At 44.4% G+C, this 18,545-nt stretch overlaps 1 protein-coding gene across 7 annotated transcripts in view; it reads right to left on the bottom strand.

The window, feature by feature from the left end:
* The window catches only part of TOP3B (DNA topoisomerase III beta), a 636,381-nt gene that overhangs the window by 157,466 nt on the left and 460,370 nt on the right, over positions 1-18,545 (bottom strand). For all 7 annotated transcript variants that reach the window (XM_069619981.1, XM_069619976.1, XM_069619978.1 and 4 more), the window contains one exon: positions 16,486-16,632. In XM_069619981.1, coding sequence (XP_069476082.1) covers positions 16,486-16,632 — 147 coding nt within the window. The remainder of the gene's footprint in view (positions 1-16,485; positions 16,633-18,545) is intronic.

Below are 18,545 nucleotides of genomic sequence, written 5' to 3'. Positions count from 1 at the left end.
ACAGTTTGGCCGCGTGGCTGAGCAGTCAGGCTTATCTCAAGAGGGGTCAATGTGAGCTGTAGGGGAGTTGCACAAAGATTCAGTGACTAGTATTCAAATAAACACTTACACACAAGGTGTCTTGAATAAACAATTATTAATGTATTCATCAGTCAGTTAGAATAAGCCTTCTTCAGAAGGGAGCAATATAAAAGCAAAATACAAATACACTTCAAAACTGTACACTCTTAGTTTCTAAATCAGTAAAGACCCTTTTGGGATGGCCCACAGTCACACACTACACACTAAGGTGACTTCAATAGCTAGGGTGCTGGGGACATTAATATCTTACTGTTGCATTTAGAATACCTTTAGAAATTGGTTAAAGGAAAAGGTTATTAGAACAAAAAAGAGATCACAAATATTCTTAAGTAGGCAAATACTTTTGGATCCACTAAGCAGAGTCATTCAGTATAACAGGCTAAGCCAAAGTCAATGGGCCAAATTCTTATATGGGCTGAAGCACTTCTGGTAGGTAAGTAGAAAAGTCTTTGCACAATGTTTTCGAAGTCTTTGAAGAAAAGGAGAATCAAATGCAGGGCCACAAGCTGTTTAGGCTTGTGAGTAGTAGAAGATGCAAGCAACTCTACAATGAGAGGCAAGTTCTCTCAGACTTTACAGTACCTTTGTATTGAAGAAAAAGTGCAGCAGATGACTTCTGTTCCTGTGCAGCTCTGCAGATCTCACTGTTCCTGGGCCTCAGTCGTAGGGACAAGAGGGAGGACTTCTGGGAACTCCTGCACTGCAATGGGATGGTCACCGCTCGCAACCGGCAATCTTTCCAACAAGTGGCACTTGGCGCAAATAGCAACACCGCAGTTTCTGGCTGTCGAGATGGACTTTCCTTGCTTCTGGGGTCCCGCACTCTGTTGAGGGGGCTCAGGCTCGGTCAGTCCTGCTTCCTGTTAGTCCGGAGGATCTCCCTGGAGCTCTTAGCCAACTTAAAAGCAACACACACATGCTACAATCTGGTGTTCCTCTCCCTGGCATTTCGGTTTCCAGCAGCTACTGTGTGGAAATACAACTAGCTTTGAGAGAATGTCCAGGTGGCTTAATTTGGAGTTGATTGGTCCCACCAACTCAAAGGGAGAAGTCGTCCTTGCAGGGGCTTCTCTGTCGATACGAATTGGGAGGATCAGCACAGCAGCAGGGCTTCACCGGGCGAACCAACTGTCCAGGATTTGCAGCAGGCGCCCTCTTCAAGTTCTTCTTCGGTTCCTTCGTCCAGTGTCGACTCTGCCTTCTAAGCCAAAAGCCTCGCTTTTATTCAGTTCTCTCCCATTCATTCCAGCCTAGCAGTCAGTCACCCAGCAGGGTGGCTGTCCTTGCCAGACAGTCAGCCGGCCAATCATCACAGAGTGCATTTGGGTCTCGTAGGAGACTAAGCACTGGGAGTTTCGGGCACCTCCATCACTTCCTGCCCACCCCAGGCACCCTGGAGCCAGAGGCGGGCTTCACTAGTGAATCCTGCCAAAGGCAAAGGGAACAATGGGACCAAATCTGGTTTGGCGCGCAGAGTAAATCTCAAGAAGGACCTTTCCACAAAGAAATGGTGAAAAAAGAAGACCGGGGCCATTTTGATAAAAATGCCACCCTTGGGTGCTTTAATGCAGCTGCGAACACAACCCGCAATAAATGCACACCACGGTAGTTAAAAGTAAACCACTGCCTCTAGCCATTCATCGAGGAAAGGGTAACATAAAAATGCTAGATGAGAAGCTAGACAAAGGGCATATTAAGTAACCCCTCCTGCACCCTATTGTAAGATAGTTTGTGAAATTACAAATATAAGTAAAGTCAATTTCACTTTACTGCTCTTGGAAACAGTAGTTTATACAAGAGAAGGTATTTAAACCTTTGGGAAATCTGAAAGACTTCCCTGTATGTCTGCACTGAAGGTGGTGTGAATGTAAAAGATGATGCCTATGGAGTTTGTCAGACTCCACAATCAAAAGAAACAGTTCAAAAAATCACATTAAAATACATGAGAGAGTAGGACAAAGGGTCTCACTCTCTCCAGATTAAAGAAATCAGTCCTCAAAATATAGCAAAGTTGTAAGGTGTAGGGAATCAGGTCTCTAAGGTGGAAGGAATTAGCACATTTCTGAGAATTCTTCCCAACGCTCGTCCAACCCACACTAAGGGACAGGAGGATTTAATCCACCCCTGGATGAATCTCCTTACTCCAGTCGGTCATACTTTCTGGAGAGACCATCAGCATGTTGATGATTACACCCTGACCTGTGTTCAATGGTAAAATCAAACCCCCGTAGGCTAATTGACCAGCTTAACAATTTAGGATGTTCCCCCTTCATCTGCATTAACCATCCCAAGGGTTGGTGGGCTGTTTGAATCACAAAAGTAGATCCATACAAGTATGGTTTAAACTTCTTCAAAGACCACACAATGGCAAACATTCACGTTCTATGGTTGCCCACCTGGTCTCAGGTTCCTTCAGTTTCGTACTGATGAAGCAGATTGGGTGTTCCCTGCCTTTCCTATCCAGCTGACTCAGAACTGCATCTATACCTGTATTTGGAAGCATCTGTCTGTACAATAAGGGATTGGTTGTAGTCAGGAGCTCTTGAGACTGGAGCCTGACAAAGAGCTTTCTTAAGTCCTTCAAATACCTTAGTGCACTCATTCCACCTGAACGTCTTGGGGAATTTGGGTGAGGAGAACACATTGAAGGGAGAAGCTATGGTCCCATAGTTCTCAATGAAGTTCCTATAGTAACCTGTGAGACCTAGAAAGGCTCTCACTTGGGTCCGAGTAGTAGGGGTGGCCCAGCCCAATGGCCTTACTGCATCTCCTCCTACCGAATGTCCAAGGTAGACCACTTTACTCTGAGCAATTTGACATTTGGTTGCCTTTATGGTCAGATGGGCCTGCTCAAGAGCCTTCAAAACATATACAAGGTGGTCAAGATGCTCTTCCCGAGTGGGGCTGAACACTGCAATGTCATTCAAGTATGCCACGCAGAAGGCCTCCATCCCATTCAGAACAAGATGTACCATCCTTAGGAATGTAGCAGGTGCATTTTTGAGTCCAAAAGGCATAACCTTAAACTGGTAGAGGCCTCCTGGAGTATAAAATGCAGTTTTCTCCTTGGCATGGTCTGTCAGAGCTATTGGCCAATAGCATGATGTTAGGGCAAATGCACTGAGGAACTTGGCTGAACCAAGTTTGTCCACCAGCTCATCTGTCCTAGGTAAAGGATGGGCATCAGTCGTGCTGACTGCATTGAGAGCTCTATAGCCCACACAGAATCTCAACCCCTTGGATCCTGCCTTTGGTACTAGTACAACTGGACTAGTCCATGCGCTTGTAGATGGCTCTATTACCCCACGATCAAGCATCTTCTTGAGCTCTTCCTTTATGTGGGTTCTTACATGGTGTGACATTCTGTAACCCCTGGTTTTGACAGGGCGACAGTCACCAGTGAGTATATCATGCTGGCCCCAAGGGGTCAAGCTTGGTGGCAGTGAAAATAGGGAGGCAAACTGATTTAACAGAATTCTGCACTCTTCCTGTGTTTGCAGAGTCAGATCAGAAGACAAATTAACATCTATTTTTCCATCTAAAGGATGTCCCCTGAGAAGGTCAGGTAGAGGCTCACTCTCATCCTCCTTTTGATCAAAGGATAAGAGCAAAGCTCCTAGTTCTGGTCTGGATACATAGGACTTTACGCGGTTAGTGTGAATGATTCTAGGGGGCTCCTTGGGATTGCCCAAGTCCACTAAATAATTGACCTCCCCAAGTTTACTCACAACCTTGAAGGGTCCAATCAGTTTGCCCTATAAGGCCCTCTGCCTTGTAGGTACCATAACTAGAACTAGCTGGTCTGGAGTAAACTCCACCATGTTGGCCTTCTGGTCATGCCAATGTTTGACCAGAGCAAGTTACCTGAAGCTTCTGTCATCATTTGTGCCATTCTCCTTCTGCGTCCTACCACATAGTCAGTGACGCCCACTGGCTTGAAGGAAGGAACACTTACAACACTTCCTTGATTAAGGCCAATGGACCTCTAACCGGATGACCATAGAGCAGCTCAAAGGGGCTGAAACCAACCCCTTCCTGAGGGACTTCTCTATAAGCAAAGAGAAGGCATGGCAGTAGAAGGTCCCACTTTCTTCAAAGGGTTTCCTCTAAAGCACCTATCATGCTCTTCATATTTCTGTTAAACCTCTCCAACAACCCATTGGTTTGTGGATGGTAGGCTGTTGAGAACTTGTAGGTCACTGCACAGTTTTCCCACATGGTCTGCATGTAGTGGGACATAAAATTGGTCCCCCTATCTGAGATGACCTCCTTAGGAAACCCAACCCTGGTAAAAATACCAAGGAGGGCCTTAGCCACTCCTTCAGCAGTAACAGTCCTCATAGGTATGGCTTCAGGATACCTGGCAGCATGGTCTACCACAACCAATATAAATCGGTTGCCTGAAGATATGGGAGGGTCTAGGGGACCAACAATGTCAATCCCTACCCTCTCATATGGAACTCCCACCACTGGGAGAGGCACCAAGTGTGCCACATTCTTGGCTCCACTCTTGCCAGAGGTCTGACAAGTGTGACAGCTTCTACAGAATATATCTACATCAGACTCGCTCTTGGGCCAGTAGAAATCGAGGGAAATCTTCTCCTCGGTCTTCTTAAAACTGAAGTAACAAGCCAGAGGAATCTCATGGGCTAACTGTAGAAACTGGGGTCTCACCACCTGATGCACTGCAAATCTTCTGTAGTCCCCTGGGGTATATTCAATAGGCTCACTGTAAAGGAGGCCATCCTACCAGTACAGACTGTGCTTCCCTGGCTCTTGCCAATTCAGCTGGGAAGCTGCCTGTTGGTGAAGTCCTTCAAGAGTAGGACACTCTCTTTGATCTCTGCTGAAGTCTGCCCTAGAGGGTCCACCTTCTGCAAGCAAAGTCTGCAGCTCAGGATGGTCTTTAGGATCCAGATCTCCAACATGGGGAAAGGCTTCTTCCAGCTCTGTTTCACCAGCAGCTGGTTTACCACTTTCTGGTTGATACTCCCACTCAGTGTCAGCTGGTGGAGGGGTCACAGGTGTGACCTTGGACGGTCCTCTCGGGGATGTTCTTGTCATTAGCACTGGTGTGACACCTTTCTTCTTTCTTGAGATCTTTGGTTTCTCCTTTGAGCTGTTAATATTGGAACCATCTGGACAGGGCCTCCAGCAAGTTTAGTGGGACCTTTGGGTGGCTTAGCAACATCATCAGGCTTCAGAAAAGATTCATCTACTACTGTAATGCTGGCCCTAGTGTCTCTAATGGCAGGGGTCTCCTGTCCATACATTGTCCTTGTAATATTCTTTTGTATTATCTGGAATAGAGTTATATACATCTGGAGTGCGAGGAGTGTTTGTAGTGTTTAGGAGTACCGCTGCCTGTTCTCTGAGGCGTTGTACTACGGCGGGGAGAAGTGGAGAAAAGTGGTTGTGTGTGGCCTGGTGGAGTCAGGCGGCAGTGGCACGGGGCGGGGATCTGGTGCCACTGACTCTGATGCTGATACGATTGGGTCTAGCACCCCTCCTGCCTTTTGGGAAATGAATGTTATGGTTGTCTCTCAAGCCACAACGGATTAACAACTGCACAGGATAATATTATTTTGCCAATTGTACGTTGTGCCATTTAGAGCTCCGAAGTTGAAGATTGACCTTATACCCACAAAGTGTGGCCAAAAAAGCCCAGAGACACTTCTTATGTGCACTAAGCAGGAGGAAAGGACAGCTGTTGATTGAAAGCTTGGATCCAAGTACACTCCCCATCAACATTTCATGTGTTATGTTGACATTATAAGAAGTGTGAAGCCCTCTATTGAAACCGGCACATCCTCCGAGTCTGGCTCGGCACGCCCCGGGGAGGTGACGCAAGGGCTTAGGGGCCTGAACAAGAAAGCCACAGCCCAGGAGCTTGCATTATTTGTGAAGCGCTGTTTGGCAAGGGCTGTCTACGGCTGGACTCACTGAAGGATTGCTGCTAGCTGTGCCTTTCTGCTGCCTCTTTCCCGTGACTTCAAAGGAAAACGAAAACAAAGAAGGGACTTTGTGTTTTTTTTTTTTCTTCGAGCCCCTCGGCCCCGCCCTCCTTTCCGACAATCCATTTAATCCTGGACACCCGCGCTTTTTGCGCGCGCGCTTGTTTGTGAAGCGCTGTTTGGCAAGGGCTGTCTACGGCTGTCCACGGGTGTTGAGGGCGTTGAGGGGGCTCCATTTTGTTTGCTGTTGTCTTTTATATATATTATTATTATTACTTCTTTTTCTCCTTCTTACTTTTCTTTTTTTCAAATTTGTTTTGCATAATTTACTATGTTTACCCATCTTCAGTCTCTCAAAGTAGGCATGCCCGATGATTCTGTAATTACTGCTAATCTGACAAATTCTGTGATGAATAATTTTTGTGCGTTTCGTAGGTTACCACAGTGTTAAGTCTTTATAAACTGTTTGAACGCCTTGACAACAACATTTCTACTCAATCCTTGCAGATTGACACCATGTATGATTGGATAACCTCCCTAAATCCTATGCCAACTCAAGTGCCTGTTCATCCAGTCTCTACCCAGTTGGGACCCTTTCCCACTGTTCCCTCATTTGAAGAAATCATTCGCCCCACTGAGGACGATCTCGTTAATGAAGCCATTGTGGTCAATGATTCCTCTTGGGAGAACATCTCCACGACTCAAGGAAATCTACCTTACGAGATTCCTGAGTTGGTGGTTACTGACTCTATTCAACCAACCCCCTCCACTAGCCCCCCTCCTGTTTCTTGTCCTGACACTGCTCGGGAGCCTTTAAAAGGCAATCGTCAAAAGAAAAAGAAATTGCCGCTTAGGCAATCACTTATCAAGAAATCTAAGAACATGATTGCCCGAAGCTCCCGAAGAATTCCATTGCTTCTTTCTTTAGACCTTCATCTGCAAGTGTTCCACAGGCTCCATCTATCAATCAACCCAAGCTTGTGTGTCAAATTGATAAGAGTGGCCCGTGTGGTAGTCTACCTCCTTTCAATAATTCTCATCATTCTCCTCTACATAATTTAATTAATGCTTTGGAAAACTCTGTGCCTCCTGCATGTTCAAAGGCTGCTACTTCTATCACCTCCATTCCAATTTCTGTGCCCGCTTTGATCACTTCCGGCCCCATAATTTGCCCTGATAATTCATCTACTGCAAAAATTGTTCTTATTAAAAATGCCATTGATGAATATCTTTCCCTGAAAAACCAGGCTATTCCTCCCACCTGTGTTCCCACTCAGTCTACTGATGCTGTTCCTCTGATTTCAACCAATAATCCTTTCAGAATGGCACCTACAAGTACAACGCCTCCCCCTTTAGTTCCTATGTTACCCCCTACCACAGTCCAAGATCAAGCTCCTAACAACATGCCGTGTGACAACTCTTTACATAATTCTGATTTGATGACCTCTCAGTTTAAATCTTTGATGGACGCTTTTCTTGAAACCCACGGTGTTCCATATATTGGTTCTTCCAATAATAATGCGCTGGTTATCACTCATGTCCAAAGTGGTCCGCGCCCTGGTTCCTCAATAGCAGTTCCACATCAATCTCAGGACTCATTTCATAGCCTTCCTACTCGCCAGTCCTGGTCTGTCACCACCCCTGCATCGACAAAGTTGAAATACCACCCCCTTCCCCGCCCTGTCACCTTGCAGTCATCTAAAAATATGAACTTTAGTAAAATACCTCCCAAAACTCTATCTCAAGCCTCCAATATTCGTGCACCAAATGGCCACTCATTGATCATGAAATGCCGTGGTGGTTCTCATCCTCTGTACGATCTCAATAGACAGTGTGTATTAAACATCCTGAACGATGTTAACACCTTGGAACGTATCTCGTCAACAGACATTGACCTGGTGGAATTCATTGCGGATGCTGACTTCACCATTGTCCGTTTATGGATTCCTTCAGCTACTGTGGCGAAATTGCTTTGGGATGCTAAGCTGATATTGTTTGAGATGGGATTTCTTATCTCTCAGGACCCCGATCGATCGATCACAATCTCTGTTCACCTCAACAAATTTAGCGGCTAGTGACTCAAATCCCTTCAAACCACACGTGTTTACCAATCTACCAAAAATGGCTGTCCCAATTTATAACCTCAAGATTTTCCGAAATATCGCTCCATTTCATTAGGTTGTTGGAATACCAGAGGCCATGTCCATTTACAACATTCTATTGATGTGTTCACTCACTCTTATGATATACTGGTTTTTCAGGAAACATGGTTTCCAACTCCTCCTGTTTGGGACAATTATGCAATTGCTCTTATTGCGGCTGTAAGAGGTGAGAAAGGTCGTCCAATGTCGGGCTTCTTGGTAGCAGTTAGACAATCTTCTGACCTAGAAATAGTTCCATGGTGCGCCTTCGACCTCTATATACCACTAGCCCGAGTAATTGGTTGCGGAGGCAATATGGCCATTTTCAATATATACCGGAATCCGGCAAAACTCTTTGAATTTATTCCTTAGAGAACTGTCCCATATGTTGGAAATAGTTGCTCAGGCATCTGATGTTACTGCCACTTTTCTTCTTGGCGATCTTAATCTTGATTGTTTTAATCCAACTTCTGAATCTACAGCCCAGGAGGTCCTGACTTGGTCTACCTTTATGTCTCACTATAACTTTATGATGATCAACAGGTCTATGCCTGGTGATCTTCCACCCGCAACTACTTGGCGCCGTGATTTAAGCACCAGTACAATTGATTACATATATGCTGATTCAAATTTGTTTGATAATATCACTTCACTAAACATCACTCCTCAGATGTATAGTGACCACAAGCTTTTGACACTACATTCCCTAAGACCACTGGCGTTAGCGCCTTCTTATACTAAAAGGTCCTCTCAACAACTTGTTATCAATCCCTCTGGTAATCGCCTCTCGGTGTCCTCTAGAATGTTTTGGATGTTAAAACAATCTCTTGCCCCCTCTACGGTGCCCAATTCCAATTCCAAGGTCGAATATACACACCTGTTACAACAATTTCAGAACAATATTCTTATCTCTAAACAGAGGTTGATTACTCACTTACACTCCCTTTGATCATGAATTACATCATAGAAGGTCTAGTTATAGGCAAGAACGGAAATTATTGCTCTCCTCGTCACTAAGCTCTCGGTTTGATCATGCAAGGCAGGCAAAAACCCGCTATACCAACTGGGTCCGTGGACATAGAGCCTTGTTATTTCAAAAAGATAGTGAGCTCATGCTTAACATTCTAGCTACAAAAAATTCTGCAAGTGTATGGAAATTACTTAAGCATAAACATTGTAATCATCAACTAGATGCACAAGCCAATGGCGTGCAAGAAGCGCAATGGGTCCAGCATTTCTCCAAATTATATTCTGATCTGGAGTTCAGTCATTTTAAATACCAAATGCAGTCCACCACGCAATGGTCCCTGAACTGCGAGATGGAAACCATTATTAATTACATAAAATTGGCTAAAAATTCAAGAGCTGCAGGACCCGATGGAATCAGCAATCTAATGCTTAAATCCAACATAAACCATTGGGCCCAAATTCTCTTCCTTTTATTTCAAAATATTTTGATCTCTCGAACACTCCCATCTTCATGGCACTCGTCTATTCTCGTGCCCATTTACAAGAAGGGAGATCGTTCGCTCCCCAAGAATTATCGACCCATTGCGCTCCTTGACTCGCCGAGCAAGATTTTTGCAAAGTTTTTATTGCTTGAATTTTCTGCATGGACATCAATCCATCTACATCGCAACCCATTCCAAACAGGTTTTGTTGCCGGAATGGGCACAGCAGTTAACTTGTTCCTTCTAAATTCCATTAAATCTTTGTGTCACATTCAAAAACAGCAGGTTTACTTTGCTTTTGGGGACCTGCACTCTGCATTTGACTCAATTTCTAGAGTCAAACTTATGTCTAAACTTATTCATGACAAATGTCCCCCCTCCATTACTGATCTTATTTATCACTTTCATTCTACTACCACGGTTCAGGTTAGATTGACATTGAATGGCTTACTTTCCCATCCGATTCCGACTACACGCGGCCTTAAACAAGGCTGTCTGTTAGCGGCAGCCATTTTTAATTATTATATCCAAGATATCAAATTTTCCTTTGAACCCATCCAATCAGATTCTCCGAAAATTAATGGTGTCTCAATTAAAGCTCTCTTATATGCCGATGATATTGTTCTCATCTCAAAGACTCCCAATGGTTTACAAAAACTTTTATCAGCCCTAGACCACTATGTCATAGAGAATGATTTAAAAATTAACTCCACAAAGACTCAAGTCTTGATGTACAACCCTCATTCTGGTTTCCATACTCGGAAACATTGGCTGATTGGTAATAATATTTCTTTATCCTTGGTTTCATCATATACCTACTTAGGTATTATTTTTGAAGCCTCTCTCCATCCACTGAAACATATGGCTCAGATCGAAGTTAAACTTCTTACAGCGATTTCACAATCACGTATTCTTCTTGCAAAATTTGGAAAATTTTCCATAATCCCGGCCTTAACATTTTGGCAGATGAAAGTCATTCCCACCGAATTATATGGTTTGGAAACAGGATCCCCCATACCATCTACTACTCTTGATAAATGGGAGGCTACATTTTGGCGGAATGTGTTGCATCTGCCGCAGTGTATTCCCATCTCATGGTTACGATATGAACTAGGCCTCTCTTCTCTGTCTGCACATCTTAACTGGAAACAATGTTCATTTTTTAGGAAATGTCTAATATCATCTCGGATAGACAACCTACTTAAGGCATTGTCGAACTACATCTTTACGACAGATCACGTTTTTATCCGAAGATGGCTGTCAGCAGTTTACAAGATCTTGGCTGACGCAGATATCTCAATTGAAATTCTTCTGCAAAATCCTGATAAGGCTAAACAAAAAATCCATCAGACCTCCTGGATCATGAATCATCAAAAATGTCTAACTTATAAACATGCTTCGAGCTTTCGTTTTCCACCACATACGAGAGGCACCACACAATCCTATTTATCAAGAGCCCCTTCACCAAAATATAGAAATTTAATTCTCCGTTTCCGGCTACATATATGGGAAACGAGAGACCTGCTCTATATGCTTCACCTAATAGGACCTCTTCAAAACTTCTGTCGGTTTTGTCAAACAACCAAAATCCCAGAAACTTTAGTACATTTAATCACTGCATGTCCAATTCTTACCAGTCTGAGGCAATTGCATTTTCATAAATACTGTCCTGGATACGCTATGTATGAACCTGATGATTGTTGGGATCGTATTTTTGGCTCGTCAGATTTGAAAATTCAGATAGCAACGGTCCATTTTCTTCTCTCTTTAAACTTAGATCAAGGAAAAATTGATTATTCTTAGTTGAACCGAGTACGATGAACTTTATGTCACTGTGTCCTCTTTTTGTTTTTTGAAGAAACTCTGATCAAATTGTGAATACCAGATTATTAATATCTATCTTGTATTTACTGTTGTCCACCCTGAATGGTCCTTAGAGAAATGATCTTAAATTGTTTTTAATATTATTTTAATCTACCATGTTCAGACTGTGTTGATATGTCATGTTTATTGAAAAGTTGTAACATAAAAATAATGCAACTAAATCAATAAAAAAAAAATATATATATACATCTAAATTCTGCTGTTCTTTGGAATGGGGCTTCTGCTGACCTCCCTCTGGTTTAGCACCAGAGGTTTCACTAGACTGACTTGGTTTCCCATGGTGTTTACCTTTTTTCTGTTTGTGGCCCTCTTTTGGGTGGTTGGAATTGAAATTCAACTTTCCATCTGTTTTGTGCTGCTTCCCCTCATCCTTTTTGTGAGTGGCCCCAGAATCCTTGTGCATGGCCCTGTTGCAAACTCACAAGTCAGCAGCCTTTGCTAACCTTTTGGGAAACATCTCTTGAGTCAGCCAAGCTCAGGCGAGCAGGCATCAAAAATAGATTCTAACAAAAACAGATTTCTCATTCCTTCAAAAGGTGTTAACCCAACCATCTAAGCTTTTCAAACATTCACACACCCAGGTAGCCCAAGGTGTCAAACTCTGCCTCTTGTCTCACCTGTTTGTCCTTTGAAGTCTTCTTTCTCTGAGGTCTTTCTTTCTTTCTGGTTGTTCGGGACTTGTACAGGTACGGACGGGTATCCTCTGTCTCCAGTGTGTAGGCAGGACACCAGCCTCGGAGAGATGGTAAGCATTCAGTATTCCAAGAAGATCAGGTGAGTAATGGCCTTAAGTCCAGGATGGGTCTAGGAACCAGGGAGGAGTCGAGGTACTCGCACAGTGCAGAAGGCAGAATGCGAGTACAGAATGGAGCAGGACTGAAGGCCCGGGAGGGAAGAGGGATGAACGTGTCCTCAGGCGGAAGCGCGAGGAGCAGCACAAAATGATACTAAGACGGGTTATTAGGGAACCGCTAACTAGAAAGGGAGTAGCACGGGAGTAGAGGGAAAAGTTAGGTACGCACTTGTCGGATACTCGGAAAGGTAGCCTTGAGACACACAGAGCCGCGGGGCGTGTCTGTTTTCTAGGAAGTGGCAAGTCTTGCGGAAACACTTGACAGCAGGCTTCTCAATGGTTTCGTCCATGTTGGTAGAATAGCGGATACGACATTGCAGTGCTTGATGGACCATGAAGTCCAGAAAGGACGGAAACGGTGAATCATGACACACAGGGTACCATCAGTCCTTTTTGAGGGTCCTAAACCTCTTAAGGTACTGGGAAGGAGTTATCCCAAATCTGGCTATTAAGGCCAGCTTCACATTCTCATACTCCTGTCTTTCAACTTCACCCACCTCCATTACAGCATCAGTTGTGTCTGGGGGAGCCTAGACAAAAGCCAAGGAATCAGCCGATTCCCTGTGAGACCCTGAATCCCATGATTGTATTCAAAGGCACACAACCAATCCAAAATATCAAGTTTCACATCATACATAATCACTGCTTCTTTAGGCAGGTGAGGCCTCTTGGGACTTCAATTCCTAGCGGACTCTGGGAGGGATACATTTTCAAGAGACAATCTTTTCATTTCAAGAGCATGTTGCATTTCCAATTCCCTGAGCTTGATGTCCCGATGTTTGGCTCCAGCTTGAGCTTGCAACCTTTTAAATTCCAATTCAAGTCTCATTGTTTCAAGAGACGCATATGCTGGACTCGGTGTTGGACCTTGTGGGGTCTCAGTAGACATGGCTTGAGACAAAAGGGCATCTTGTGGCAGAGGGGCTCCTATCCTGGGACTCCTTTCCCTCCTCTGACTCTTCTAAGACATTAGAGTTAGACTCTGAACTATCATCCTCATTATCAATTTCCACATTTCCTGGATTAGTAGGGGTTCTAGGCCTACTATCTAAACTTTGGTGATTCAACAACCTTGCAATCAACTCATTTTCCGTTCCTTTTTCAGTAAGATTCCCAACTTTACACATTTCTTTCAGTTGATCTACTGTTAAAATGACCAGGGCTTCCTGCTTGAAGTTATCCATATTTGGAATGTTACCGTTGCTGTTCTAATGGAGCTTAGTCTTGTGGGGGTTTAGTTGAACACAAGTGTTAGGGAGAATTCTCAGAAATGTGCTAATTCCCTTATTCCCTAGAGACCCCCAGCACTTTTGCTGGACTTTAGGACTTTTCATTTTTATCCTGAAGAGAGTGAGACCTTTTTCCCCACTCATGCATTTTTCTGTGATTTAAACTGTTTCTTTTGGTTTTGGAGACTGACAAACTCCATAGGCATCTTTTTACATTGTGTCACACAGCACCTTCCGTGCAGTGGCACAGCGAAGTCATTCAGATTTCCCAAAGGTTTAAATACCTTCTCTTGGATAACTACTGTTTCCAAGAGCAGTGAAGTGAAATTGACTTTACTTAACTTTTTGTAACTTTCTAGACCCAGCACACACTATCTTACAATAGGGTGCTGTAGGTGTTACTTAGTGTCCCCTTTGTCTTGTTTGTCATGTAATATTTTTATGTTACCCTTTCTACAATTAATGGCTGGTGGCAGTGGTTTACTTTTTCCTACCAGTGTGTGTTTTACCACAGGCTGCAATTGCAGCTACAGTAAAGCACCCATGGGTGCCCATTTTGTCAATATGACCCCAGTCTTCTTTTTCCGCCATTTCCTGTTGGAAAGGACCGTCTTTCGATATACTCTGCATACCAAACCAGGTTTGTTCCCTTTGTTTGTTTTGCTTCGGCGGGATTCACGAGTGAAGCCGCCTCTGGCTCCAGAGTGTCGGCAGGGGCAGAAAGTGAGAGAGGGAGGTGCCCGAAACTCCCTGTGCTTAATCCCCCTGGTTACAGGAATGCACCCAAGGATGATTGGCTGGCTGGCCTTGGAGGACAGCCACCCTGCTGTGTGAGTGAAAGCTAGGCTGCGAATGAATGGGAGAAACCTACATAAAAGGCGAGGTCTTGTCGACCACTGGACGAAGGACTCTGAAGAAGAACTTGGAAGAGACGCCTGCTGCAACTCCTGGGCTGTTGGTTTGCCTGGTGAAGTTGTGCTGAAACTCCCATTTCGTCTCGACTAGAGAAGCCCTGCAAGGATGACTTCTACCCTTGAGTTGGTGGGACCAATCAACTCCAAAGTGAACTCGTCTGGACATCCTCTTGAAGTGCCAGGGAGAGGAACACCAGATTGGAGTGCATCACTTTTAAATCGGACCGCGCTTGTGGAAGATCTTCTGGACTCCCAGTAAGCAGGACTGACAAAGCCTTAGCCACCTCAACAGTGTGGTGGACCCCTAGATGCAAGGAAAGTCCAGAGTGGTATCCGAGATACCATGGTAGTGCTATTTGCTGAGGCGCGAGGAGCTGAAACCGCAAAGTGCTGCTGAATTGAAGTTTGTCCTTTGCAGCTGCTGATCAACCCATTGTAGTGCAGGAGTCCCCAGAAGTCCTCCCTCTTTTCCCCACGACAGAGGCACATGAACAAAGGGATCTGCAGAGCTGCACAGGAACAGAAGCCAGCTGGAACCATTTCTTCTAACCAAAGGTACTGTAAAGTTTGAGAGGACTTACCTCTTGTTGTGTAGCCGTACTTGTTCTCAGTTGAGACCTGTCTTGGTTGCTTCTGTACAGTTGCTTACAGCTTCTTTACCTCACAAGCCTAAACAGCTTGTTGTCCTACATGATTCTACTTTTTCGACAAAGACTTCTAAAACATTGTGCAAGACTTTTACTACCTGCAAGAAGTGCTTCAGCTCACCTAGACTCTTGCCCAATTACCATTGGCTGGCCTAGCTCCAAGAATGACTCTTCTTCCCTCCGACTGTGTGTTTGAGCTTACTTCCAGGAAGGAGTTAACTTACTTTGCATTGGGGTTTTCAAAAGTACTTACCTTCTGCAGAATATTTGTGTGATCTCTTGTTTTATTCTAATAACCCTTTTCTTTAACACCCTTCTCGGTATTGCTCTAAATGTACCAATCATATATTAATGCCCACGTGTCCTAGCTATTTAAGTCACCTGAGGGTGTAGGAAGTGTCTGTGTGCCATCCCAAATGGGTATTTGTTGATTTAGAGAAGCTAAGAGTGTATTTTGAAGTGCATTTGTGGGCTACTATTATATTGTCCCTTCTGAAGAAGGCTTACTCAAACTGACTGTTAAATAAATTAATAATTGTTTAATCAAGAAACCTTGTGTGTACGAGTTTATTTGAATACTTGTCACTGTGAATCTCTGTGCAACTCCCCTACTGCTCACATTGACCCCCTCTGGAGATAAGCCTGGCTGCTCCATCACGCCACCAACCTGTGTAGTACAGACTTATACCAAAGGTGGGGTTCCTATTGCCAGGAGGTCAAGGTTGTTGTAGTGCACCCAAAGGGTACTACTACAAATTTTGCCCAAAAGGTACTGCACAAAATCTTGCCTAACAGACTTCCTTCCTGTTTAACTGCCTTGCTCCCTACTAGGTCTCCTGTGGTTTGTCCCTCACTCAGGTAGGTACACATTTATAGTAGTTTGCGTACCATTTACCAGTGTAAAGCAAATTCTGTTTCCCCCTTGCAGTGTGGGTTCATTTGGTTCATAAATATTCAGCCTCTTGCTTGGGTGCCCTCCTGATCCGAGCTAGTTTGGGTGGGTGGGGTTTATCAATCTGGAAACTCTTTTCAGCCCTGACAAGCTATTACAGACACACAGAACCACTTAACCTTCCACACTGTTTGCCATAATAAAGACCACACACGCGCTCTATTTACCTACCAAACGAAACAGCATAGACTAACTCTCACCCTGTGTCTACCTACTGTAGTAACAGATCAAACGTGCCATTATCAAACTTGCCATATCCTTTCATATAACAAAAAAATCCTGTAAATCCTAATTTACTGAAAAAATTGTTAAAACATTTAATGCCTGGGTTGGGGATTGTGAGTATAGGTGAGAGTGGGTCTTTGTAGATTTCCCTTACCTGTTGAAATAACAGCCTTTCCTGTGCATGTGAAGCGCTCTGGTCCTACACTGAAGGAGATGGTGGTCTGCAGATATTTGCAGTCATAGCTGATCGTGGCAATGAAATGCCGGGCGATATATTCATACAGTCGCCAGGCATCCCCACCTGCAAGGAAAGAAGGAAGGAAAGGTTACTGCCATTCTCGTGACCAAATTACTTTCCCATCCATCTCCTTCCCACTGGCCCAAGTTCAACCTGCATCTTCATCCAATCTCCGGCAGGTCAAAACAACAAATACATGACCTCTGGTAATTGTCTTTCTGAGGGATTCTCCTAACACACATTGCTCATTTTGGATATTTTGGTAGCATGAGTTGAATCACGGAAAGGTTTACACCAGCATGGGGCACCGAGTGACTCAAGTGTCTAAGTCTCTACACACACCTGCTCCTCGACTCTGGAAGTGTCATCTGGCAGTCGATATATACCATTGACCTAAGTTTCCCCGATTTTTCCTCTGTGCTTAGCCACATGACGGAACATGAAAGGGAATCATTGACCACAAAGTATTGCTAATTGCATTATCTAATACAACCCTTGACTATTATCTGCCACGGGGCACTAGCTCTACGGCTGCATTCTCCAACAGGCTGAGGATGACAGAATGGAGGGCAGTTCTCCAGATATTTTTTGAAGGGACGTCAGTAGCCTTGGGCTACCACCCGTCAGATCCACGAGTTCAAAGTAATTATAAACCATTCTTTGGAACAATGAGCCAACCTCTACCCTGTCACTGGAGAGTCGTACGAGAAGCACCCAAAACGTTTCAGAAACTGATGTAGAGGGAGACCGTGCCATCATCGTTGTGGATTTCCCCCGACGACCTTACCACATCTGCCTCTACCAGGTCTGGTGTAATACCGTTTTACTTGTCTGGCCCTCATATTTGACCGCTTCTCATTTGTGGAAAAATAGTAAAAATTCTGTTCCTTTCAAGTAGGAGCAGAAGGTTGTCCAGAAGGTAGTGAGACGAATCACAGGAATTCATCCCTTCTCCCCAAAGGGGATCCGGTATCCAGTTTTTCCATCGAAAAAGTTTCCAACAAAACTTTTTCCATCAAAGGTTTTGCAACTAATTTTTTTCCATTGAATGTGTGTGTGTGTGGGATAAAGAGTTAATTTTGTTTGGCGTGAGTTTTTAAAGGTAAAAAACAGGATTTGGGGGGTAAGCCCCCCAACAATTACAAAAAATTAATTTGTTATTCAAACGCGTTGCAAAACATTTGATGGAAAAAGTTTAGTTGGAAACCTTTTCGATGGAAAGACCATAAACCAGGGGATCCCACCCTGGTGAGGTTAGGGAGGGGAGCCCGAGCCGCAATACACTCCCTAGGGCATGGAGGCAAGGAAGACCTCACCAAGAGAGACCCCCCCCTGTGGGGACAAGCACTCCCCTTCCTATGATGAACTCCCTAATGACCCTCCTAAAATTACCTCTTCAAACCTTCACTCTTAAGACTTGTACGAAGAACAAACAATGTATTACGGTTAACAAGAACATTTGAATATCCCTTCAAATGAAGAGAGGTATTTAACTGAGATGAGGATGATGAATAAAAGTGACGGAAGGCCCCAACAGGCCAGAGGAGAGATCGATAGAGATACGCAGGGGAAGACCCATAGCTAAGTAACCTCAGTAGGAGGAGGAGCTTGGGGAGTCGAGCAAACCCACGAAATACAAAACGGCTGCTGAGCTGAAAGCAAAGGATCGGACGCACAGCATCCGATCAGCTGGAGAACAAGAGAAACAGTCAGTGCTGGTGTAACCATGGAGAGCCATTGGTGGACCGGTGATCCTGCCAACCACCGAAAGGCCATTGCACAACTAGTACTGCGTAACGGTTTGGTGCCTGGGAAACCAAAAAGCTATTTGTGAGGAAGACTCGGGGTATGAGATACCAAGCTAGGAAAAGGAATCGAGCAACCAAAGGAGAGCACCCAAGTCAAGCAAAGCGAAATCCTGGCAACATTATCCCTGACAGTGTCAGGTAACCGGGAAAATGGGAGACCCGAATGGA

The sequence above is a fragment of the Ambystoma mexicanum genome, chromosome 10 (assembly GCF_040938575.1).
Source record: "Ambystoma mexicanum isolate Mex_15411 chromosome 10, UKY_AmexF1_1, whole genome shotgun sequence".
NCBI classification, from domain to species: domain Eukaryota; kingdom Metazoa; phylum Chordata; class Amphibia; order Caudata; family Ambystomatidae; genus Ambystoma; species Ambystoma mexicanum.
Note: the sequence above shows the minus strand (reverse complement) of the source record. Positions and strands in the feature narration are given on the sequence as shown.